At 42.5% G+C, this 25,475-nt stretch overlaps 1 protein-coding gene across 8 annotated transcripts in view; it reads right to left on the bottom strand.

Moving 5' to 3' along the window:
• Window positions 1-25,475, bottom strand: part of FHIT (fragile histidine triad diadenosine triphosphatase) — a 637,538-nt gene that overhangs the window by 64,574 nt on the left and 547,489 nt on the right. For all 8 annotated transcript variants that reach the window (XM_075513832.1, XM_075513829.1, XM_075513831.1 and 5 more), the window contains one exon: window positions 25,175-25,243. In XM_075513832.1, coding sequence (XP_075369947.1) covers window positions 25,175-25,243 — 69 coding nt within the window. The remainder of the gene's footprint in view (window positions 1-25,174; window positions 25,244-25,475) is intronic.

Genomic DNA, 25,475 nt, shown 5'->3' with positions numbered 1-25,475 from the left:
AAACGGAGGAGAACAAAGCTGGCGGGGGAGAAGAGAGGAGGGGGAAGCGAAGGAAGACGCAGGAGGAGGAGAGGAGGCAGCAAAGGGCTGGGGACGGGGGATGCGTCTCCCTGCTTCCGTGTCCCACCCAAGAGGACTGGCCCTCCTGGGCGTTTTTAGGGATGCTTCAGAGAGGAGATGGGACTGATGACCCTGCACTGGGTTGCTCCAGCCGGAGCGACGGCCGTGCTTGGGGTTACTCCAAAAGAAGAGGGGGAAGCACACGTGGGGAAGGGGAGATGGGGAAGCGGGCAACGAAGCAAGGTTTATGTCATCTGTGCTCCTTAAAAACGTCCCCGCTACCTTTTCCAATAGCAGTGAAATAGAAGCGAGATGCTTTGAAGCCTCATTTTATTTGGCCCGGTTTTACTCTAATCTACCCTGGGCCCAGAAACGTAGCTTTTCAATCTGCCAGAAAGTTGTTCTGCTGACCCTGAAATGTCAAACTGTTATAGGGGGCTGAATCCAAAATTGATTACTTCAGAGGTCAGACAATAGCCGGTTTTATAGTGATTTTTTTTAAAGTCTTTCCTATGAACTTAAAAAAAAAAAAAAGAAAGGAAGAAACACTTTTGAAATGAGAGCAAGTAACCATGAGCACAGAGCTTTCCGAGACCCCTGAAGCGGCCCTTTGCAGAGGAGGGGAAGGAAGCGCAGACCGACTCTGGACACGGTGCCTGCTGCCCCAGGGCGAGAGCGAGATCCCAGGCATACAGGGCATGTTTTTAGCCCCGTACTGGTACACAAACACAGATTCAGGGCCGGTTGGCTGCCTTGCCTGACTCCCAGTCCGTTTCCATCACGAGCTTACCCCCTGTAGACTCGTGAAGAGCCATACGCCTTTTCCCTCCGCCCCACGGCAATCTCCAGCGGCTTCCAGATTCACCCTGCAGGACCCAAAGCTGCAGCAGCCGCCGCCGAGCCGCTGCGCTCGCTGGGGAGAGCTCCCTCCTGCCTGCGGCCGACAAAACTCCCTCTGCCAAAGCCCCTTATTCGAGTTCCCCTCGAGCCATGAGAAATGCCCACAGGAAGCGTTTGGATTACTGTCTGCAGCTATTAGGCCGTCGCAAATACTGTAATCTATATGTTTATTCTCCGTAGTAAATATGTGCTCTTGCTAAATTTCAGCAATTACAAGTGCTTCATCCTTTTCTTTAGCCAGCCAGCAATATAAATACATTTAATTAGTTAACACCCCCTGCCAATTACAACGTCTGAAGAAAGTATTGCTGAGATTGTTGGTCCTAATTATTTTAATATTCAGGAGAACCACTTTAACGTAACAAGATAATTACTCATGGATAAGGGTTTATGAGAGCTGCAATCCTTTTCTTTATTTTCTACAGTGCAAGCCTGGGCCTAGTTAAATTTCTGGACGCATTTTCAATTTAAGATTAAAAATTGCAATTTGTGAGAAATCATCAAAGCACCACATGTTGGAAGAAAAATAACTATATGCAATCTCTGTTAACACCATAGCAAAATAAATTCCCTGTGTATTTCATGTGATTAAGAGCGGAATCTAAGGGAATCAGTTTCTTTCTTTTTAAAAAGATCATTTTACATGTACTGAATTGATCAGCTATGAGAAAAACCCTGATCGTTCCTCATTTTAGACAGAATGTGAGTTGTCCTTTATTAATCTAGCCTGTATCCTTTTGTAACTATGTAAATCCTCTTTCTCCACTAACAGTCAATGGAAAATCTGAGCTACCTTCTCTACTGCCTATCTGAGAAACCCTTAAATCAAATTTCAGTTTTTTGCAGCGTGACCATCAATGGAAGAATTATTCAGCTGAGAAAAGGTTGGTCTCGGTATCTGTAATATGCTAATACTATAGCATACCCAAAGAGACATCCCACAAGGGTTTTTCACATGCCAAATCCCAGAAATATATGTGTGTATTCATTTAAAAAGAGTTTGGCCAGGGCTGCTGAACAATAAATTGTGTGCTGTTCCCTTCGTGCGCATTCAGAAGGAACCCTTTCTTACCATGTCCCCAAAGACAGCTTTAATATATACCCAGTGAAATATTTCAGTGTTTCTGTTTCTCTCTCCATATTTGTACTCCTGGAAGTACAGCCTGTTTACAGCAGAAGCCTGTTTTCAAAGGAAATTTTCCTTTAAGAAAGTAATTTGCCCATAACTCCCATATTATGTATTTGCTTGGTCTCTGTACAATGCACTAGTGGGAAAATAGGAAGGTGAGAGATCAGTGCCACCATTAAATATCTCCCTTTGCTCTGCGTGTAAAGAAGGCACCTGATGACGCAGCCCTCGCTCGGGAGGACAGACTGTGCTGGCTTTTGGGTTATCCCTACCCGACCATTTGACTTTAGACTTGGGAGATGAATAGGCCAAGCACCAACCACAAATGTGAGTTAATCATCAGTTCCACTCCTCTCACTGCTGCCACCACCAAATATTAGAGCTAACCTTAGGTGAGAGAGGTTGGCTGCTAATTAGGTGTTTAAATATTAAGGAATAATTTAGAATTTGACAAAAAAAAAAAGAAAACGCCAGCATTATCCATTAGTTTTACTTTATAATCAAAATAATTTGAATGTATTTACCAGAATATTTGCCACTTTTACAGTGGACTACCAGAGCGCATGGGAAAAAACCTGTCTGAGTAAATATATGGTAAGAGAGAGGGAAAAGAAAGCTGCTTGATTTAGTGAAGCAAACTTTGCCTTTAGCCCAACAAGTGTGCTTTAACTCAGTTGCAAGAGTTATAAAAACAATGCATATCTAAACAGTGGTGATAAATTAGTGAAATTAATCCAAATAATAGGCAAATGGTAAGAGCAACATATGTAGAATGATTGCAAAGTTAGATTAATTTAAAATAAAACCCTGGAGTTATGTAACCAATTACAAAAATTGCATTTAACAGTAAAAGAGCAATTAAAAACAAAAAAATGCCCTAACCCCAGACATTATGTGCTGGGGACAGGGACAGGGCTCATAGAGAACTTGGAGATGAGCTGGAAAAGCAATTGAACAGAAAGTTAGCCTGGTTTTACTGTGTTATGGAATCAAAGTGCTCAGATATGGCCTCATAATACACAGATGAAAGGCTCGTTTCTCCCCAGATGGGGCTCAGTAATCAGATATAGAAACAGCTATTTTTAATGAAGACCTGCAAAATCATCAAGGCTTAGATGTTGCTGGCTGGGATAAAGCAACGGGAGGCAGACGAAGCAATTTGCTAATCTGCCTGGTGGCACAAAGTCAAGCCCGATCAACACATTTTTCATAGCAAATCACATTCCTTCAGTCGGGGTGGCCCAGAAAGGCAGCCATGCCAGGCAAGGGGGGAGCCTCGTGCCAACTGGCATGCGTGCCCCTCAGGTGGGAGAGCCCAAGCTGCATTACACAGCCTTATACGTTAAAAGAGAAAATACCTGCTGTATTTTTCAGTCCATCATCGTGACAAAATGTTCCCATCAGTTCATCTTGGTTTTTTTCACGTCTCCTGTCCGGTCTATTTAAAATTTTTCCAATTGGGGTTATTCATTCAGTATGCAGGAAGACATCCCGGTAATTACAGCAAGAATGAATATCTCTCCCTTAACCCCTTATTTTGCATTACACACACTACATATTCTTTGAATTCAACATGCTCTGATACGCAAAGCCAACACCATTTTTTAAAATGAAGTACTATCTTCTAGTGGTAAATATTTTGAAAAGTGGTGGCAGAGAAGATTTACTTATCTTTGTAGTGCACTAGAATGCTAACCCTGAAGTGTAAAGACACCACAGAAACAAGCACCAAATCCCTAATAAAAATCTTAGCGGAACAAACACGGCTCAAGCAAGTCAAATAAATAATTTCTAATGGGACAGATTTGGGTATTTCCACACTAAGCAAATGCATGGTTAAATTGCTGTCCAAACCAAGCTGAGGTTTTATACAAAAAGACCCGCAATGTGCAGGTTCTCTGTGGCACCCACAGACACAATCTAGGCACTGGGCACCTGAGATTCACCATCATTCCCCACCTGTTGTAAAAAAACTTAGATAACAACTCTGCAAGAAAGAAGTGCTGTCAGATTCCTGGCAGAAGCAACATACATTATTCTTGGCAAAACAAAGTCAGGTTGGTCCTGCCAGAACAGAAACGGAAGCATGAGATCTGGCAAAGCAAAGATAGTAGTAGAACTCCTATTCTGGGAAAACAAAAAAAAAACAAAACCAAACCAACAAAGCAAAAAGAACTTTACATAATTATTGGCAAGGAAAGTATATTGTGTGGGTTTGATTTCCTGACAAGACAATCTGGCATTTGCAGACAAATAGTACCACACAGACATGGGCAACCACTCAGCTCATGCTACAGAGTTGCCAACCCACCACAAAAGCAAAAAAGCAAACATAAAACCCACAATAGTTCCACAAAACCATTTTTGTTTCTTTGTGAATCCTGGCCAAGTTATATATCTCATCCCACCACAAAGTAAGTCCGTCTTTCCCATAAGCAGGTTTTCTTAGGAGTAGAAAATGAGGGGGGGAGGGGGGTAATGCATTACATCCTCATTTCAGCAGTGCCATGGCCGTGATATTCCCATAATAAAGAAATGAAGAAACACAGCTAAGTTTCATAGAAATGTTAAGCACTATTAGCAAGAAGTCAATGTATGGACTTCTCAGCCACAGCAACCTCAAATCCATTAAAAAATAAAGTCATGGCTATTAGAGATACAGGACATTACCAAATGTCCATTAGCAAAGGCCAGTGAACTGCTGTAAGTGGGCTGTCAAGCTTGCAATGAGCAAAACTCAGTATTTGTCTATAACCTCATTTGAGTTCAGTGTTCTTCTGACTCACCTGGGTAAAAGTCTGGCTTTCAGACACCCTGTTCAGGCTTTTCCTGCTTCAGATTAAAATCTCCCTACTGATACTGGATGCCAGAAATAAAAAATAAAAACACACATACAAAAACATTGCTTTGATGATGGTTTACCTTCCTGTTGGCAAGATGTACTGTCTTCACACTTGCTACTGCTTCCTTGTCAGATACCTATGAATAAGGCTGAAGATGTGTGAAGGAGGAGAAATCACAGAAAACCAGCAACATACAGTTTTGTAATGAAATAATCTTTATCTTTCGATTCTTGATAAAATAAATAAATTAAAAAGGAGGCCATAGCATTTCTAGCATACTGATGATTAGATGAAACCAGCCTTTACTGTGAAGTAACTGCTTCAGTAGCCAGAGCGGGGAAGAAGCCCTACCAGCCAGGGGCCCCAGCAAACTCTGCCTGAGAGCTGAAGGCAAGGAACTGTGTCTTGGCTGATCTTCTGACCTTGCCGCCTTGAGGAAGGCAGAGGAGCTGCCCTGCTAGAGCCCCCAGCTCGCCCTCCCTTCTGTCCTGTTGTTGTGGTTTAACCCCAGTCAGCAACTAAGCACCACACAGCCCCTCGCTCCCCCTCCCCGGTGGGATGGGGGAGAGAACTGAAAAAAAAACCCCAAACAACCAAACCCGTGGGTTGAGATAAAGACAGGTTAATAGCAGAGGAAAATAAAATAATAATAATAATGATAAATGAAGGTACAAAACAAGTGATGCACAATGCAATTGCTCGCCACCCGCTGACCGATGCCCAGCCCATCCCTGAGCAGCGATCGCTGCCCCCCGGCCAGCTCCCCCCCAGTTTCTATACCAAGCATGACACCATATGGTATGGAATAGCCCTTTGGGCAGTTGGGGTCAGCTGTCCCAGCCGTGTCCCCTCCCGCTTCTCACTGGCAGGGCATGGGAAGCTGAAAAGTCCTTGACTAGTGTAAGCACCGCTTAGCACCAACTAAAACAGTGTGATATCGACATTATTCTCATATTAAATCCAAAACACAGCACTATACTAGGAAGAAAATTAACTCCATCCCAGCCGAAACCAGAACACTTGTACACACCCTCAAGGCGGGAGGGTGAGGAGAAGCAACAGCACCACAGACACGGGTCTGAACTGAGAAACTGCTAGGCATTCAACCAGATTTATTAAAAGAGCTGTGTTCGATCTAGAGAAAACTCTTTGCAAATGTAGAGGTCCTAGTAAGGAGCCCCCTTACTGGTTCTCAAAGTCTCTGAGATTTTGATCTCTGCTTCCCAAGGTGCAATGGACTGCAGCTTAGCTTTATGCATATCAGACTGCTAGTCAATATAACTGCTATTTTGGACCGTCACAGGATCAAGCCCTCGCTGCAAGTCTGTTGCCAGGTTTTCCAGCCTACTAGCAATCAGTTACCCAAAGCCATCAGAAGCCACAGACATTCACTAAACAACACTTTCTTTCTTGGTGGGTGAGTGGTGGTGGGTTTTGGGGGGTTTTGTTTTGGTTTGGTTTTTATGGTAGCTAAATGACATGCAAATGCAGTGACATTTTGCCATCTAAGCCTTCAATTACTTGAAAGCCTTCCTTCATGGAAATTTGAGGACAAACATGTTTGCTCATTCCTTACAAACCCCAACAAGTTGGGCTGACTGTTAAAAATTATATTTTAGAAATAGGTAAAACCTAAACAACTAAACAAATCTAAGAGAGACAGAGGGTGCAATTTGCCAGCCCGTAACACCCAGTCTGATAATACGCTCTTTGGCCAAGAACTAGCAAACCCCATGGTCTGATGAAACAGGATGCACGAGAGGGTCAAGAGTCAGGCCCAGGAAATTCCTCTGTATCAATGACAGAAAAAGAGAGATGCCAACAGCCCAAGAGGAGGAGCTCCGTCACTTAAAGAGGAAAGAGAGGGTTCAGCTATGTCACTGGTGAATTTTTAATTCAAGAGCGTAGTTTAATGCCAATCAAGCTTAATATATCTTCACACTGGTTTAAATAGGAACGGGACTGGACTCCAAGGAGCCTGTGTGAGCACAGATGTCCTCAGCTCCCAATGCACTGAACAGAAGCTGGTGGTCCACTTTCCCACGATCGGGCACTAACCACCCCCATATGCTATCTCAGTCAAAAGTGTTAACCACCTTCAGAGTTTAACGTTAACTCCTGATACAGCCATAAATGAGTTCCAAGCAATAATCTGCTCTGCTTTTTTTTTTTTTTTTTTTTTTTGTATTTTTTAATCTTGCTCTAATTATTAAGGAGCAAAACACTGATGAACAACACTGATTGCATATTCTAAAAAAAGTACCACCCTCCAGCTGCTCTGCTGGTGAATCCCCTGCTTGCTGCTTGTTGGGATTTACTCTCAGCCCATTGCATCTGAAACTAATTACTGCAACACCATCCTCAACATTAATTCTCTTCTCCTCTCTGGAATCGGAAGCAATATGGTACATTCAGAAGATAATTTCTCATCTCTCTTCCTAAAGGGGAGATCTCAGCTGTTCAATGGAGATAACGGTAAATGAGTCACCAGTTTCAGAAGGTGAAGGTTTCTGACGTCCCTTTATCAGAAGCCATTGTCCGAAATTTCAGCTGATGATTTAGGAAACTTTTTTTATATGAATGTCACCAAGACCTAGAGAAATCTGTCAGCTTTCTGTGTGATCTTAAAGACAAATTGCAGCAATATCTTGTCAACCAGCTCTCTTAAACTTACTTCACTGCCTATTCTCATTGCACCTGTTTCACTGTTGGTTTTTCTCCCAGAAAACATTTTGCCCAACTTCCTTCAGCAATACTTGCTGGAAATTAACTATTTTTCTTCCTTTTTAATTAAGCCCCTTTGTTTCCAGTGAGAAGAAGCACTTATTAAACGACCAGAATTATCAGGCAGTTGTATTTATGGTGCGGCACTATTAAAAAGAAAGATTGTGCCGTCAGGCCCCGACGCTTCAGTGAGATGCCCTGCCGCAGTTGGTTTCAGGACGCAAAGCCAGCCCTTGGCACCTGCCTGAGCTCGCTCCTCTCTCCTGTTACCTTATCAGCCCTATTCCTGCGTCTGCCTGGTCTCCGGACTCCGGTGCAGCTGCCCCTCTGGTGCACCTAAACGTCCCTCCCGTTAGAGATCCTCGGCTCACGCTCCAGCAAGCAGCGAATGTGCTGCCGCCCACCTGCTCCCTTGGACCAGGCATCTGAAGAGTGGCTTTTTAAGAGGCCGAGCCTTTAGTCCAAGAGATATTGCTATAGCAAATACGTACTCCTACATTTTCCGCTATTCAACAGGATGCTAAAAATAAAAGGAAATGAAAAATCAGTAATTCATTCAGTTCAGCAAGCAGATGTAACTTGTGCCCTTCTACATAGACTTCCCTATGCTAAATATTAATCATAACAATTAGACCTTCCAGTAGATGACATTGTGCTTTCTCAAATTGCTGCAGAGCATTAAGACTCGCTGCTCGAGTTCTCTGGTACCTGAACTATTGCATTGCTATGCATAACATTAGAAGAATTAAACAATTCAAAGCTGTACTGTTATGACCGAAGTGACACAACTGAAGCAGTTTTCGGTTTCCATGTGCGTTCTCTGAATACAATCTGAGCCTTTCTAATAATACGTTCAAAACATTTACATCCTGACAATGCATTATAAAGAAAGTTAGAAAAGCAGCAACAAGAGAAAACCAAACCCAGCTGAGGATCAGATCTCCCCAGTCAATTAGGTGAAGATGAGGATGAAAAGCTGTATAATTTCAATAAAACTCTAGTCCAAGTACCCTCAAGATCTATCTAGTCTGTATTTTTTAAGCTGTCAGGTTAAAATGAAGAACTGTTTGTTTGGCCCCTATTTTTTCCATTATGTTGACTGAGAGATTACATTTGGCACTTGCCGTTTGTGGCTCACTGATATTTGAAATAATGCAGCCAAGAAGTTTTCAATAGATGAAACTGAAAGAGAATAATTGAATGGAAGCAACTTTCCTGCAAGTCCTGGAAGAAGGGCTATTTCTGTTGGTTTTAGTCTGGTTTGGTCCTGACCTGCAGCTTGAGTCATGCACACATCCTCTGTCCAGGCTGATTTTTGTATCGTTGCTGCCCTACGCAACCCCTTGCATGGACAAGACCTTATTAACAGCACGCACAGAGACGGTGAACAGCTGTATTGCTCCAAGAAGCAACCTTCCACTCTTTTTGTTGCCCCTTTCCCTATGTTCGTGGGCTGTGCAGATGAGTCACCGGCACCTCGAGATGACTCTAATACATTAGGGGCTGTAATTTCCCCCTGTGTAGCCCACTCGTGCTTTGAGCACAGTTTTCATGCCCACGCTTTGGAACGGGAGAGCTGCAGAGCCGACAGCCGAGCTGAGAGAGAGCTTTGACTGTGAGGATTAGAAGAAATCTGCAACATCGTGTTTGCAGTATTTTGTACTCCGTTGTTCCCAGAGATAATGCCTTCACTTTTACTTGCAAGATCTTTGTGTTCCCTACTACAATCAAGGAGAGGAAATCTGACTGTAAACCTTTTTGTTCTATATTGTCATTTCATGTTGGTTTGGTGTGTTAATCAAAGTGTCAGTAATGGCTGCAAAGAGAACTCATTCAATCCTCAAATGAAGAGAAATCTGAGCTTTCTAACACTGGTACATTTTCCAGTGGATAAGCTTTTTCACAAAGTAATTATTTCATTTTCCAGAAAGATTACTGATTACATCACATTGGGAAAAACTAAGAGAGGGGCCCTTTATCTTCCCCATGTTTCTGCAATTCTTGTACAAACTTATACTTGTTACTATGAAAAATGACAAATTTGCCATCTGATCAAAATGTTAACAAGGTAAGTGTCAGTGAGATGGATCACTGACTGTCACTGCAAGCCAGAACATGAGGATACATTGATATTTCTCAATATATTCACTGCTTCCCCAATGTTCGCTAACAACATTTCTACTGCGAGTGTAATAAATCATGCAGAAATAACAAGCTGCATAGGATCTCTAGGATATGATAGATTTGTCGTAATAGCAGTATCTGCAAGGTAGAAAACAATTGGTAATGATCTATAGAAAGACCTAATCAACTGTCATTTGCTATAATGTGGCAGATGAAGCAAAGATATGAAATCCATAACACTTCTTTAGCCACTGCCCTCCCCCTAGGCATACACACGCATCAAGTGGGGAATAGTAAAAAGAATGAATGTGCTTTGGGGTCACAGAAGTAGAAAAGAAAGTTAATAGCATGCCCTGGATGCAATCATTAAATTATACACTGCTGAACAAGGCAAGGGATAATCACAGAAGCTGCACAGTCCTGTAACAATGGTAAAGGCTTTTACCCAGCCTGCTCCTCCCCCTTTGCTTTATTTCTTTTTCATCGAGTTCAGTATTTTAAAAAGTACTTATGTCGAAGTGAAACCAAATGCAAGTGGGGCTGGATAACCAAAGGAAAAGCCTATCCTAAGTTCACAGAGGATCTCAGAGGACCGAAGGCAAGAGGTGCCAAGGCTCTCTAGGTGTTTTGTGCAGCTCCAGAGATCAAAAACAAATGGCTGTTTTGCATTGGACTGTGCCAGGTCCCAAACTGACTGCTGAGGCTTTAGTGTTCCTTTGCCTGCTCCCATGTGAGAGTGAAACCCACCTTCCAGCAGACACATGCAAGATGTGCAGTTTCAGTTTACTGAAACACAAAAGTTTATCAGAACTACTTTCCAAGGAGCTCAAGCGGTGCCTAGGCTTAAAGCCTGAAGTCTTGCATTTTTATACACTGAAATACCCTCTCCCCATCACATTCTCCATTGCCACCTGCCTGCAATAGCTTGCAGGTCAAGAACTAACGTTCACCTATTAACCCACAAGCTTCCCGAGTTACACAGACTGTTCTGCACAGATTTTTTCTTGCTAGCCACATCAGGGAAGCCTCTCTGGAGAACAAGGCAGTGTAGTGCATGCAAGGGGAATCTTGGGTTTAAAAATTCAAAAGAAAAATTCAACCTGTATTTATAAGATGCAAGTGAATCCTTCTCTTTTTTCTTTTCTCTTCTCTTTTCCTTTCTTTTCCTTTCTTTTCTTTTCTTTTCTTTTCTTTTCTTTTCTTTTCTTTTCTTTTCTTTTCTTTTCTTTTCTTTTCTTTTCTTTTCTTTTCTTTTCTTTTCTTTTCTTTTCTTTTCTTTTCTTTTCTTTTCTTTTCTTTTCTTTTCTTTTCTTTTCTTTTCTTTTTTCTTCCCTGGGAAGGATGGTGGAAGAATAATGGCTGCTTTGTGCTACTTTGCTTGCAAATCACATTTTGCTAAGTGAATGCATTTTTGGGAACACAGGAATTGCCATGCTGCCTCAGCACAGCGGTGCTCTGCTCCAGCATCCTGCCTGCCAGCTGCTGCAGGGGAATGTGCTGGAAACCTCCTAGTGGGCAATTATGGGAAAACCTGTTCAGATCCAAAACTTTCTCCCAGCCCCTCTATCAGTCAATAAAAATTGGCATGTCTTGAAACGTGGAGGTTTGTCTCTTCTCAAACACTTGTTTCAAGTCCTTCCCAATGTTTGTAACTTAGTATTTTCCATATCAGAGAGTTTGCTAAAAGCCATATTATCAAAAGTCCTCATCTTCCAGCTCAGCACTCAACAAAGCTGGACAGATTTCGGAAAGGGCTCAGCTCCTTGGTGAAAGGGAACTGCTGAGTTCTTTTGCGAATCTGTCCTTAAAGGGTCGCAACAGGAGCTGCTCTGTGTTGAGCAGTTTTGAAAATCTGTCCTCAGTGGGAGGTGCTAAGCCTTTGGAACGCTGGTGCTCACCACTTTTGATAATCTGGCCCCAAGTTAAGTAACAGGGGCCAAATTATGTGATTTAGAGGCAGAAATTCCCTACTGACAGCAGTGGAGATTTCCACTCAGCGATGAATGGCTCAATAGGATTCTGGAATAATAGAGCCATGAAAAGTGGATAATGCAACAAATAAACATCAAAGGGTAGGACTTTCCTTTTCAATCATGTCCCCTCGCGCTCTACATAAAAGGACTGAAATATTCTGACGTGAAAGAGGGAGAAGGAATGGTTAACTATATGGCCCTGCATTTCCTTCTAAGATGAAAACACAGAGCATTTTTTAGGAACAGTATATTCATATAACGTATAATTGGTAGTTTACATGAGATATAAGACACTGGTGGTACTCAGACTAGCCTCCTCCTCATATGCACAGACATGCACCAAAGAGAGAAGAGCCTTACTTTTCCCCAGTTCTTTTCCACACTGGGAGCAAAGTTTTCTCAGTGGAGCTCATCTCTCTCTCGCTTATGAACAAATGACCTCCCTCTCTCTCCCTTAGCTATTTTCAACATTGAGCCACTTCCATCCACAGTTCTGATCAAAAGTGAGGTTTGCACACAATTATTTTATGATTGCTCGTGGCCTTTTTGACTGAGAATTTCAGGGGAACTTACTGGTACTCAGATGAGCTTGGCCATCACAGAGCTTGAACCTCAGGCAATTTCCCCACATTCCCATGACAGTTTTGGCCCTACTTACTACCGTGATTAAGACTTCTGTCCTTCACTTCTGCTGGAATAGCCAGTTAACGAGTTGCCTGCGCATTTAGAGGGGTAGGCTTGAGCACGGAGCTAAGGAGGGTACGTATGTTGTGGGCTGGATGGGAGCACATCATGTTTCCTTCAAGGCTTCAGGTCTCTTCCAAAGCCCTCGACAGAAGACTGTTATTCACAGGTCCCTGTAACCCAGCCCGATGCAGGGGCACCCAGGTTTTTTGGGGCCATAGGAGCAGCCTGTTCACAAAAGCTGAAGATACCATATTAGGAGGACAGTGGGAAGATACCAGGATTGCATGCTGGGGAGAAAAGTTGGGCACTGGACTAGTTATTGGAACAAGGTTCTTTAGCAAGTGTTAATGGCAGCTTTCTGTTGCAGAAGTTATTTGCCTTGGTGAAACCATGGTGTGAGGCAGAAGAGACTGAGACATGGAAGATACTGCACACTCCTTTCCCCAAAGGAAGGGAGCAAGGCAGACGATGAACATTTTCATTTCACTAGAGGAAAACTGGTTATCAAGATGTAATTTGCTAATAAATGCTGTTCCATGTAATTAAAAGAAAACAACAATGAACAAAAATGACTGTGGACCAGCAGGAAACAAGAAACTCTCCACGGAGAGTGGCAATTCAGAGAACACCCACCACGTGGCCCACCTTCCCCATTCTCCCTCTAGAAATAGACCCATTTTATACATGGTGATTAAGGCTCTAAAGAAAAACGTATTAACATGATTCACATGTAGAAAACAAGGTTATTAGGAGTAGGGCCCATTTCAACACATTGTTCTCCCTAATAAGCACAGCAACAAGTTTGAGTTTCAGGCAATCTCCAAGGTGGCGCTTTGTAGAGAAAACGGAACTTGGCATGATGTCTACTTTTCCTTTAATTACATTGCCCTAATGAGCAACTTTCTTTACTCTCAGCAAATTTATTTCTTGAGAAGAAGCAACAGTAATGAATGCATAAAAAGGATCACCAGGTAGTACCAGAGAAGAAATAGCAGCAGCTTCAAATGACGAGAGGTTGCTAAAAGTGGTGGAAAAACACCAGATTGTTCTCAGCTTCATTATGTTTACGGCACTTAGAAGTGGAGTAAAGGATGTTAATCAATGGAGCACATTATCTAACCTGGGAACTGTCCTTGTTCTACTGCTATTTTCCTTCTGCACGTGTTCACGAGAGCAACCCAGAAACACGAAGTGCTGATACATCAATCTAAAGCTCCTCTGCTCACACACAGCAGAAGGCAATTCTGCCTCATGCCCTTGTGCAAGATGAGAGGAGAAAATCGCATGCCAATAACATCTGACTGAGTGTCAATACCACTCACCGCAACCTAATACAGAAGGATAAAGGGCTAACTTTTCAAAAGTCTTTAAGGCATTTAGACATCTGCCTCTTGTTGAAAGTCAATGGCAGGCAAGGCCCTGGCTATTTTGCTTATCTTTTTTTAGAAAACTCCATCTGAGAATCCACTTACGGCAAAGGATTCCCTGATTGTGCCTTTCTGGAGCAAAAAAAGCTGGGACACTCCATACATGTGTTCATTCTTACAATTTTTTCCCTAAGCATTTTCTAGGAGACACCACACCGGTGAAGGTAGAACGCCAGCCCTAGTAAAACCACTCTTATCTATTTGTGGGTGAACATGTCACCTCTTGTTAAAACACCTGAGGTGTCCACCTTCAAAGAGTAGTAATTGCTACAGCTCACAGGCCTTAGTTGAATTAAGCCAGTGTACTCCTGGGTGACAGTCTGACTTTGTAAATGCCAGCAGTATTATTCTCCAGTAAAAAGCTGAAGCGAAGTTCTTCAGAGTCATCCAAGTTTTCAATGTTGCTCAAAGCTGAGGACCACATCCCAGCATATCTATCGGCTGCCTTAGGGCCACAGTTTCCTACAAGGAAGCATGAACTCCACGTGTTGGATTACTCCATGCAGCTGTAGATGGGTGATCAATCCACCTCCCTCCTTTTGCTCCTTCAGAGATTCATGGATGTATCTGCACTCAGCAGCTTTACCCTGACTCACTCCATAACTTCACAATGTCCCTTCACTTTTGCATTGCACCTGCAAGTACTATTACTTAATGCACTCACAGAGCTTGTAGGAAACTTAATTAACATATGTTAAAAAAATTTACTCTGAGGTCACCCAAAACAGGCACTTCAGATGTAAAAGTGTGAAAGGAAGTTATCTTCAAACAGAAAATTTGAAAGTACCAGTGGAAGCAGACACCTAAGACCTTAAGTGTTTATGCAGCTTTATGTATTGTTATTTCTTCAGTAAGGCTGCCACAGAAATGGCAGGGGTACGGGAAGAAAGTATGTTAGCACTTAGAGTCTACTCATAAATGCATTAAGTGCAACTATTTTACTGAGAAAAAAATCAGGAGGAGAGAGAGTCCCGTCTCCTGGGGAGCTAATCTCAATTACTGCTCACAACCGTGCTTCAGCTGAAGAAAACCCTGCGTAACTCCCATGCTGTACGTGAGCTGGCAGTTGTGTGCATTTGCCACTTCAAAGACACTAATGTAATGAATGAGAATAGACTTTTTCCTTACAAAAAGGAAGAAAAAAGTGATCGTTCAAGAAAAAAATTCTAAAAATAGGCCTTCCATTAAAACCCCTATTTATTGCAATACCTTCCCACTTCCACAGAGATTACAATCCCTAGAAGCAAGTTGCCAGTACACAGAAGTAATTTATGTAGGCAAAAGGGAGATACAAATGTTTAGTTGCATTTGCTTATATATTTACCACAAACTCATGATCAGTTTTTGCAATTAAATGCAGGAAGGGGTTCTTTGCCAGCCCCCTACACAATGCTGCAACTGTCCGGGCCACGCGGGACAAAGGCTGCCTTATTTCCCTGCTTTCCCTGGTTATTGGAATACCTGCATTTGGATAGCTGTAATTAGGTTGCAACTCAGTCAAGGCGCATTTTGATGCTTGCTTTTTCTTGAAGCAGTAAATGCCGCTGCTCAGTGTGGGCACCGATAAACACTTTCTCCATTTTGCAGAATGCAAAAGCTGAAATTTGGGAAAAATGCTGCACTGCGCTACTTGAAACCCTTTCCGTGGCTCCCCGCAACATGGGAGCCACTCTGTGCGTCAGCCAAAAGAAGTTGTTAGCACACAAGCTACTTGTCAGAAAGATGAAAGTTTCCTATACATGGAAAATAGCAACATGAGCTGGTTTTGAGAACAGATCATATGCTCCCTGTAATTAATTACATTTTGGAGATGTTTCATTTTTGCCCCCTAAGGAAACACTGTTAGCTCCTCTCTTCTTCTGAGCATCCTGTGCCTCCTAAAACACACAGAGAATTCCACAGAGAATTAACAATTTTTAAGACTTTGCAGTGATATGGGCATTTTAAGGCTCCCTGCAACGAGACATCACCCAGGGTGGGAGCTGAAGCGCTTCACTCCCCCCACCCCGACGGGCACCTTGTGGTTCGAAGCTGGGGACCCTGCGGCTCGAAGCTGGGAAGCGTGGTGGTCGCTGCGGTCTGCTCGTGGCACTGCTGAAGCCCACCGGCCCCTCCAGTGCTGTGTAAACCCTGTGCAGGGTTAGAAACGCTATCTAATAAATTTGAGGGCTGGAGAACAGTAAGAGAGAGGGGAGCAGATTCTCACATCATCAGGAGGGAAATAGACTTTTAAAAAGCCAGTTGTGTCTGTGCACAACAATGAAGCTTTATGTCTATATAAACTGACAAGTCAAATTGTACTCCTGGGCCCAATTCTCAACATCAGCGCCATTTGACGGTGATGGCTCGCCTCCTGCCTCTGCAGCCTAATGGCTCTGTCTGCCAGGAAGGGCAGGCAGGATGATTAAAATAAGCATTAACAGAATGGTTTGGTGATTAGCTTCTCCCTCTCTCTTTTTTCTCTTTGCTTTCTCTTTTTTTTACATATAGTTTTGTCTGCCAGAGATTGCTAAAGCCTTTTCTTCATTAGCAGTGTACTTAACAAGTGTAAATTTAAAGTATTCATTTTCTTAAGGCCAAGGATTAAAGCAATTAAAGAAAACTGCTACAACCTAGCACTCAAGTCAATCCTTAACATGGAAAAGAAACAATGGTGCTTAACATATTTAAAGGAAACTAAATTGTGTATAATTATCCTGACACCGTCAAACTAAATTTTCACTCTGTTGCAACAATTTGTTAAAATCTCCGTTCTGAAACGGCAATAAACACTTTCTTTCCCAGTATGGGAACAGGGCTGTGGTCTCTTTGGACTACCTTCACGGCAAAAACATTGCAACAAGAGCGAACGTCCACTCTCATTCTGCACTCATTTTTCCATAGGCCTTCTCCCTGATATGGTATGGGCGTAATCCCTCGCCGGGTCTGCCCACGGGAGACCGGAGCCCTTGCCGTGCCAGCAGCTGGCCTGGGTACTCGCATCATCAGGGCCCAAAAGAGCAGAAAATAATTCTGAGCAAATGCAGCTCGAAAGGCAAGCCATATTCCTGCAGTATTTAGCCTAAAATACTTTTGTACCTTTGCCTTTTATGCACATTAAGTCCTTCTTAACATATGGCAACGATGGCATAGAACGGGGCCCGATCTATCTTTGGCAATGAATTTTTTAGCTACTGTTTTAAACGCATGAAACTGAGACTTGCCTATGATAAACTCCGTAGCTTTTTTGCCAGACCACAAGCTGTAATGTAAAGTGTTGTCTTCTACAGAAAGAGGTGAGGTGTTAACTGTGAAACCACAGCGAGCTGCTAACAGAAAGGTGTTAACTCTGGAGCCTCAAGGATGGCAATTTATATTTCAATGTTGTTAACTGTTTCACTGATGACTGTCGTAGCAGAAATACTGAGCAAAGGCATGACATAACCAGATCTTGCTCAGAGATGTAGGTGCTCAAATCCCATTCATTTCTGCAGAAAATAAAAGGTCCACAAGTTCCCGCAAACACTAAGTTTATGAATAAAACCCAAACACGCAGCTATAGCATGCTACAGTAGAAAATGTAAAAATGCAGCATCATTCCTCATCTTAGAGGCGGCCAAAATAAATACATGTGCTTCTGAGCCCTCCGCTCTGTCCATATGTGTATGCCTATAAGTGTATGTCCATAAAGTGTATGCCCATATATATATATGCAAATGTATAAATACTTGTTTATTAAGAAAGTATTTTTATTCAGACTATATAATTTTCACTTTTATTTTAATAAACAATTTCATATTTTAAAGTGCCTAAATAAGAGGTTTGGTGATTTTTGTTTCAACTTAAACTGTCAGCATGTCATTTTGGTTTCTGAAAACCACAAGCAATCAGTTCTCTATTTTCCATTTTAGGATTATTGGCCGTTTTTTCTAACTTTCTTTCAGTTCAGCTTCCTTCTACACTTTTATTTCCCCAGAAGAAAAAAAAAAAAAGGAAAACATTGGGCAAATATATAAAGGAAAAAGAAAGCATACTTTTTTTTTTTTTTTTTTTTTCACAAAACGAACAAAACCAGAATACAAGCACATATCTGGAAAGCTTATTTCTCATATCTATATATTTTTTCTCTCTTTTGACTCAAAAAATAAATTAACTTGACCTTACAGATATTGGTAAACCCATGCTATCAGGCTTTTATTTACTTCCCAACCAGGAAGAACGCTTGGCTCCATTAATATACCTCCACCTTCATTTACAAAAGTCATATTTAGAAAGCGACAGATAGCATCGCATCCGAATCACTGAAGCTGCTGATTCAGGCTGGGTGAGCCAAAGAAGCTGCCAGCAACAACCAGTTCAGATGGTGTCTCCTGTGAGGTGATCACTTCCCAGGTACCTGGTACATGAACCTCCACTGGACAAAGCTGATCCCTCAAAATACTGTGATCCACATTTGCGAGACAGCAGATGAAGGAACTGCCCCAAATTACAGGGTAGAAAGAGCTCTTTCCTTGTGGGATCACAAGCTAAAACCATAGCATCTTTACAGAGCTGCCCATGGGTCAGAGGGTTGGATCACTGTGAGCTACTGGTCATACCAGAACCAGTCCTACGGATTGGGAAGGAACTCTCCAAATTCTTGCTATTGGCAGAAGCAATTGCTGAAGTCATCTGTCGTGCAGTGCATTGGGTTTCAGTGTGATTTGGTTTGGGGGTTACCAACTAGCCGCTCCCATATCCTGAACCTTAAACAGAATGCAAGGGAGTATTTCATTTTAAGTTTATGGCAACATTTCAGTTCAGAGAACAAAAATCTCTCTTTGGAAAATGCCAGCTCCCTGATAGTTTTGTTTACTTTCCATCTCATCAATTCCAAAAAGCCGAGTATCTAGGATGCTAATGGGGCATGTTCTCCCCACCAGCATGAATTCAGCTTACACTGTGCATCAAAGGATAAGCAGAGGTCTGGAGACAGTTTTACCTGGGGGACTGGGAATACACAAGAAGCACCCGAGCAGCTAAGCAAGTCCAAGCACTGCCAGAGTAAAGGGGCCTGAGAGACCATCTTCACTTTAATCCCCTTATCAGCAACTTGTCTTTGGTTGGAGGTTCTTTGTCACTAAGTCACTTGCCAATGAACTACCATCAAGGACACAAAAGAGCAAATACACCATGAGCTAAACACAGTAAATATCCTACAGAAGAGGCCAAGAGATCTTTTGTAATGGTCACAATAATTTGTCTCTGCTATATTATAGACTAAATGTAAGTGATTTCTGGAAGCCGGTATTTTTTACCTATGAGGAAAACGACTGTAGAAACCTTGAGGCAGGAAAGGGTAAGAAGCAGCAAGAGCAGTGATGGAATGCAGAGAGACAGCCGGGCTAGAGGTCAATGAGACTACACGATGATATGTAAAATGCCAAATGTACATTACCTTCCAGACAAAGTCTAGGTGTAAAGGGCATGTGTGTGATCATGAGGGACGGCTGCCTTAATGGGAACCCTTCTAATAACCACTTCTAATTCATTCCTATAGTTGAGCTGAGTCCACTTCTCTAGGTCCGATGGAAGATATCAGTGAATGAAATGGCTCTTAATCAGATCTGATTATGATATCCTGCTATCTTAAAATGAGCGCAGCAATGTACGCAGCATACAGGAAGGTCTCAGAGATTTCAGGCATCAACTTAAAAAATGCCTCACCAGGTTGGAAAGGGCAGAAAATACCACAAACAGTGGGGTTTCCACCTAGGGAGATACACGTGACGATAGGTTGTCTCCCAGTATTCCTGCTGGGCCCTACTGACAAATTTGTCAGTTTTGCCTTATGTAGGCGGAGCACATGCAGGAAGCTTGCAGGGTGTGCCAGCAGTCTCCAGGGGGTTTCGAATCATCATCAGATAAAATATCATGGTCCAGAAAACAAATCATCCTGTTTAACTCAAAAAGGAAATTCATTTGGTGGAAAAAAAAATTTGTTTCGGGTCAACTCGAAATGACTTTTTGTCCATTCAGCTACCAAATCCAAAACATAATTATTTGTCCAGTTCTAGCGTCTACTGCAATACTCTCAGTTGGAAATATTAATGCACAGTTAATCTGACTTGCCCTGCTGGAGTCACTATAATATCACAAGACTCATGAAGCAACTGGGAAAGGCTTATGCTCCTTGGCTAGCAGAACCTCCTCTGATGCTCTCAGTCAGAAAGAGCAACATTGGCAAGACCAGGATAAAATCCACAGCCTACTGGGAAGAATTTATTTGCTGCTACATCAGAAGAAGATAGGGAGATAGACTTGTACCTGGGGAAAACAGAGCTTTTTTTTTTAAAAAAATACACCAATTTAGATTCTGTGCTGCTTCCCTCCGTTTCCATGGGTTTACCCATGCAGGGTGCAAAGAAAGCAGAGTCTGGCCCCAAGGGAGTTCAGATGCAGCAGACTGATCCACCAGCAGGCTACAATATGTTCCCAGAAGGTGCAATATAATTCTGAGGCCAAGGAACAGCCTATTAGCTCTGCATGCCATTAATTTTCATGAATAGTTCAATCCAATGCTCACAGAAGCTGTTGGGCATCTTTCCATTTTGTCTAGCAGGACCTGGATTAGGGCTTATTTATCTTTTCGTTATATACCTTATCTTTAAGTAGGAAGCAGCCCAAACAGTTCAGTGCAGCTGTGCAGGCTTCAAGCCCTCCACCAGGCTCTGTGCCCAGCAGAACGCGAAGCACTGTCTGCAGATCAGAGCGAAGGCATGTCGCAGGCAAAGCCACTCACGGAGAATTAAACTTCAGGCTTGTTTGACTAAACTTCTGAATTCGCCACGGTTCCCCTGTTTTGCCAGCCTGAAGAAGCAGCCCAGCAGGTTCTTGAGTCACATGCCAAAATGCCTCCTTCATCCTCCCTGGAACTGGAAATGATTGCTAATAGGTATTCTTGCTGAAATGATTTCACATAATGTGCTGAATGAGATCACTAAGTCAAAATCTCTTTCCCTAAGCGACTCTCTGCGTGCCCGAATGCCAGAGGGGAAGGAGGACAGCATGAACCGAATTCCTTTGCTGGCTTCTGCGTTTTACAAAATCTCTAAGTTACTGAAGAATTCACCTTCGGGAGTTTCACCCAGGCTCATTACAAGAGGTCTGTGACGCAGGTCTGGCAGGCAGCCAGGGGATGGAGGCACAGGGGTTTGGGTTAACCTCTCTCGTTCACGCTTTCCCCTTTTGCAACATTTTCAGTGCTCTCCAGCCTAGGCTGGGAACTGAAGACAGGCGAGGAAATGGGGTGGGCATGAAAGCAAAGCTGGTGAGGGGACGGGCACTCTTTGCCCTGCATGCACAACCTTGGATGTGCCTCGCTGCTGCAGCTGCAGCCGTTACAGCAGGCTGCAGCCACCGAGTGAAGCACAGAGTTTGGGCAGGAACCGGGCTCTGCACCACAACACACATCACTGCATGCCAGGGATGCTCAGGGTTTTGCTGAGAGGCCAGGCTGCCCTCGCCCATCCGAGTCGGGCAGCCTCAAAATTAACTTATTGAGGTCAGTCCTCATAACAGCGGTACTGCGGACTTTTGATTCAGTCTTCCTTCCTGAGAAAGCCCCGCACTCTCTGGCCCAGTACAGCTATTACCTGCCAACCTAAAGGATGATGAATGTTATTTATATTGCGGTAATGGCTAACCACTCAGTGGAGGCCAGGGACAGGCTGTGCTATGGACCTTCCAAACACACACTGAATGAGGACTGCCCACAGATGGCTGAGTGTATGAAACTGCTGAGACATTTCAGGATAATGTTCTTGAACGCCTTGGACACGGTGACCTCCAACAACTCTGCAGCGCTTGTGCTGACTGCAACAACACAGGGTGCCATTCTACAGTAAAGACGTTCATTAATACCAAATTCTTATCAGTTACTGTGAACATGCCCTTACAATAGCAAAAAAATCTACTTCAAAGCAGGCAACTCCTTGCTAGGAAGGCCTTTAAGTTCCTTGATTAATAAATGTAAAAATATTAATCTGTTTCAAACCGAACAGAAAACATAGAGGAATAAAGAGGTGTTCTGATTAAAAGTTTTCCTAATATTTAGCTGCTATAGTTTTGCTGTCCAAGAAAAAAAGTGAATCAACGAATAAGAACTACTCAAGATGGAGATGAGAAAAGTAATCCAGCAATAGTAAAACATGAAGGTCCTGATTCTTTAAAAAAGCCTATAAGACCAATTTAACTCTGACATGTGCACACTTGCGGGATTAGGCTTCAAATAATTGCAGGAAAACGTAAGAACTGAAAACTTATACCCTCAGCTTTTTGCCACGGTGAGCCCAGAGGCTGGACAGCTAACACTCGCTGGGAAATATCCTCCCAAGAAATAGCCCCACAAAGATGCCGAGGAAATACATCTAAAGCATTCAATGAAGATTTTTTTTTCATTATGAATCATTCTCTCTGTATCTTACAAAAATCATGCAGTGGCTTCTTTCCTATGCACTGAGGTACAGGAACCTAAAATATTAAGTGACATATTCCACCAAGAAATGCCTTAGAGAAGGTGCTGTGGAATAGGTGTTGGCCTCTCTTTTATCCTTTCTACAATTAATGTTCCAGTATTGGAAGTTCTAAATATATATCCAGAAACCAGCAGACATTAGTGTCCATCAGCAACCTTATTAAAAACCAAAAGCTAAAGATATACCTTACCTTTAAATATACTCGTTACACTTCTAAGTTGCTTTAGACAAGGCTATGTCAGAGCTTCATAGCCAAAAGTCTGAAGATAACAGAGCCCAGTAAAGAGACTAAGCAGGGACCAACCTGATATGCTTTTTTCTGTCTTTTCAATCAGATGGGTGGTCACTCCTAAACCAAATGGGAGAAATCAAGCACACGGTAAGAGACTGCAAGTACTTTCTAGCTGTCTCAACTCTAGAAGTCTCCTAAGAGGACTGATGTCTCAACATCTGGGCATTCCCTTCGCCGTCAAACACTCACAGAGCAATGGGATTTGTCAGCAATCTGCTAAGCATATACAGATGACAACTGCAGAGCTTGGAGAGCTCAAAGGCATTTACAGATAGACAGGGGTTTGCGATAGATGTGTTGAACCAGAGCTGAGATCCAGAATCTGTGAAAATTACGCCCAATAGCTGTAAAACCCTTTAGCTGCGGTGGTTAAACCAGGCACCACAATATGCAAAATTTAGCCTGGGTGTGCTTCACAATTACACAAATTGTTTAAGGGCGGCTGATCAGCCTCCATGTCACATACTACACGGAAAAGGCTGTGGGGATGATTTTGGAAGGTGGTCTTTGCTGCCTAAACTACAACTCCATCTATCACTCAAATATATGGAAATGAAGCATCGTTTATAAACAGGTTTTGGATTGTCCTAAGTACAAATTTCATGGACGATGGATTTAAAGCTTTCTTCAGCACCTACGTCTCACCTAGTGGTACTCTATCCCTCCTAGATTTTCAGCCGGTTGCCCCACCATGATCTACATACCTTCCTAAATCTTTTAAAAGATATTCTTGACAAAAGGATATGTCTTGTTGGCATTATCTCAAAAAATTTTTGCCTTACTGACATAAGCTCCAAATGATTTCCAAAGTCAGCTGTATTTTCAATAATTTGTCTGCTTTGTGGTTTTCAAAATAGATTTATCCACTTATGATAGCATACTGCTTAAGCCCCTCCATCCTCCAATCCAGCCAGTGATAGAACTTTGCATCAAACTTTTTATAGCATCAAATGCGGGTTTTTTCCCCTGGCATCCTAAAAAAAAAATGGAATCTTTATCAGCTACAGTCTGCACAAAAGCATAAGTTAGCTCTGTGCTATTCAGGAATAGCTGGTTAGACTCTGAGGCTGTACATTCTTCTGCTAAAAGATATATTATCACATCTGTGTCTAAATATTTTTGCTTCCTATGTCTGCTAAAAGCAACACCTACAATTGCTGTAACTGAAAATGACAAGATAAAAATATTTTTCACCCATTTGTCACCCTTTTGCATTTAACAACACTAAACGTATAGTCTAGTTCATTAACAGAGTTTTGCCTGTTTGTATTTACATATAGCAAGGGAGAAAGAAATGTGTTAAAAAAGAAGAAAATGGAATTGTAACTACGACAAAAATGGAAACAGAGTTTGTGGGTTGGTGCAACACCTAAAACCACTTAACACATTTGAAAAGGAAAAAATATTAACTTAACTGCTTTTAACTAGAGCAGCGCCTAAGATGGCCATCGTGTATTTTTATTTGATCTCCTTGCTCAGCAGTCTCATTATAAGCTTTTACCCTTATTAGTGGGGTTCTCAGTCTCGACACTTCATGTAACTGGTCAATAATACACTTTTTTCACCACTTTTGCAAAGTCATTAGAAAACTTTAAAATACACTACCTTTTTTTTTGCACGTGGGGAGTTGTCACCATGTATATATCACAAAGGAAGAAATACAAAAGCAGAAAATGCCATGAATTCTCCTTCAAGCAGATGGTATTGCAGTAGCACTGGACAAGTTTATATTAATTACTTTCAGAAAGAGAAGGAGATGTCATATTTGAGATAGAGGATCCTACCAAACCCACTAAGAACCATCTGTAAATCTAACAATAGTGAGATTTTTTTCATTAACTCGTTGTGACAGCTGTCAAGCTGGGGAAAACTTTTTGTTAATGCCAGTACAATTGTTCATTTAAACAAAAGCCAGTAATTCAGCCACATTGGAACAGCTTACGTCCCCAGCTCTGCCGTACAATCTGCGCACATGCATATATTACATCTACATGCATAGCTGCTCTTTAATTTTTATCTTTGGGGCTACAATGTGATTTGTCCAGAGCATGAGCAGAGCCCTACAAAAAGCAGGCCAGAAGGCAATTTGTGATTGAGTTGTAATGAGCCGCCTGCGTTTTGCCTTGTTGGAAAGCGAAGGTTTGGCACCCCAGGCTGGCAGACGGGGTAGGACATGCTCCCTGCGTGCCAGGCTAACCGTGTGGTCACCCTTTTTCCCCACGCCGTCAAAATAAGAGAACACAACTATTGGTAGAGATGTCACCTCGCTCTGCGTGGTGACAGACTGCAGTACCAAAGACGTCGACGGCGTCCTGCCTCGGGACCCTGTGTGACCACAGCTTGACCCAGAGCTCACAAGGAAATCCCAGCGTGGGGCTTGGTGCTCTCACAGGCTCTTTGCCACCAATAAAGATGCAGAGATCCCATTAACTCCCTCCACTCAAGGCAGGGCCCGTATCATCCAGGTGATTTCCTAACAGCAAACCCAACTCCGAACAAGAAACGGAGTGCAGCCCTTACCTCCTCGTAGACATCGTCATTCCTGCTGAAGTCTCCGGCCCTCCTTGGAAGGACGTGGACATGAACATGCTGAAAATGTGAAACAAAATAACAGCGATTATCAAGCTCATGACTTTCTTTTCTGGATTGTCAGCATTATTCTCCACACATACAAGTAACCATCACGGGCTTCCACAGCATTATTTTCAGAGGAAAATACATTAACCTGTTCCATAACTGTATCTCAACTCTTTGGAGAATATAAAAGATGAAAAACATGAGAGAGCAGCTCTGCTGTATTATATGAGCTTCAGAGTGAAAT

This window comes from Mycteria americana, chromosome 11 (assembly GCF_035582795.1).
Source record: "Mycteria americana isolate JAX WOST 10 ecotype Jacksonville Zoo and Gardens chromosome 11, USCA_MyAme_1.0, whole genome shotgun sequence".
NCBI classification, from domain to species: Eukaryota; Metazoa; Chordata; class Aves; order Ciconiiformes; family Ciconiidae; genus Mycteria; species Mycteria americana.
This window is presented reverse-complemented; position numbering and strand designations above follow the sequence as displayed.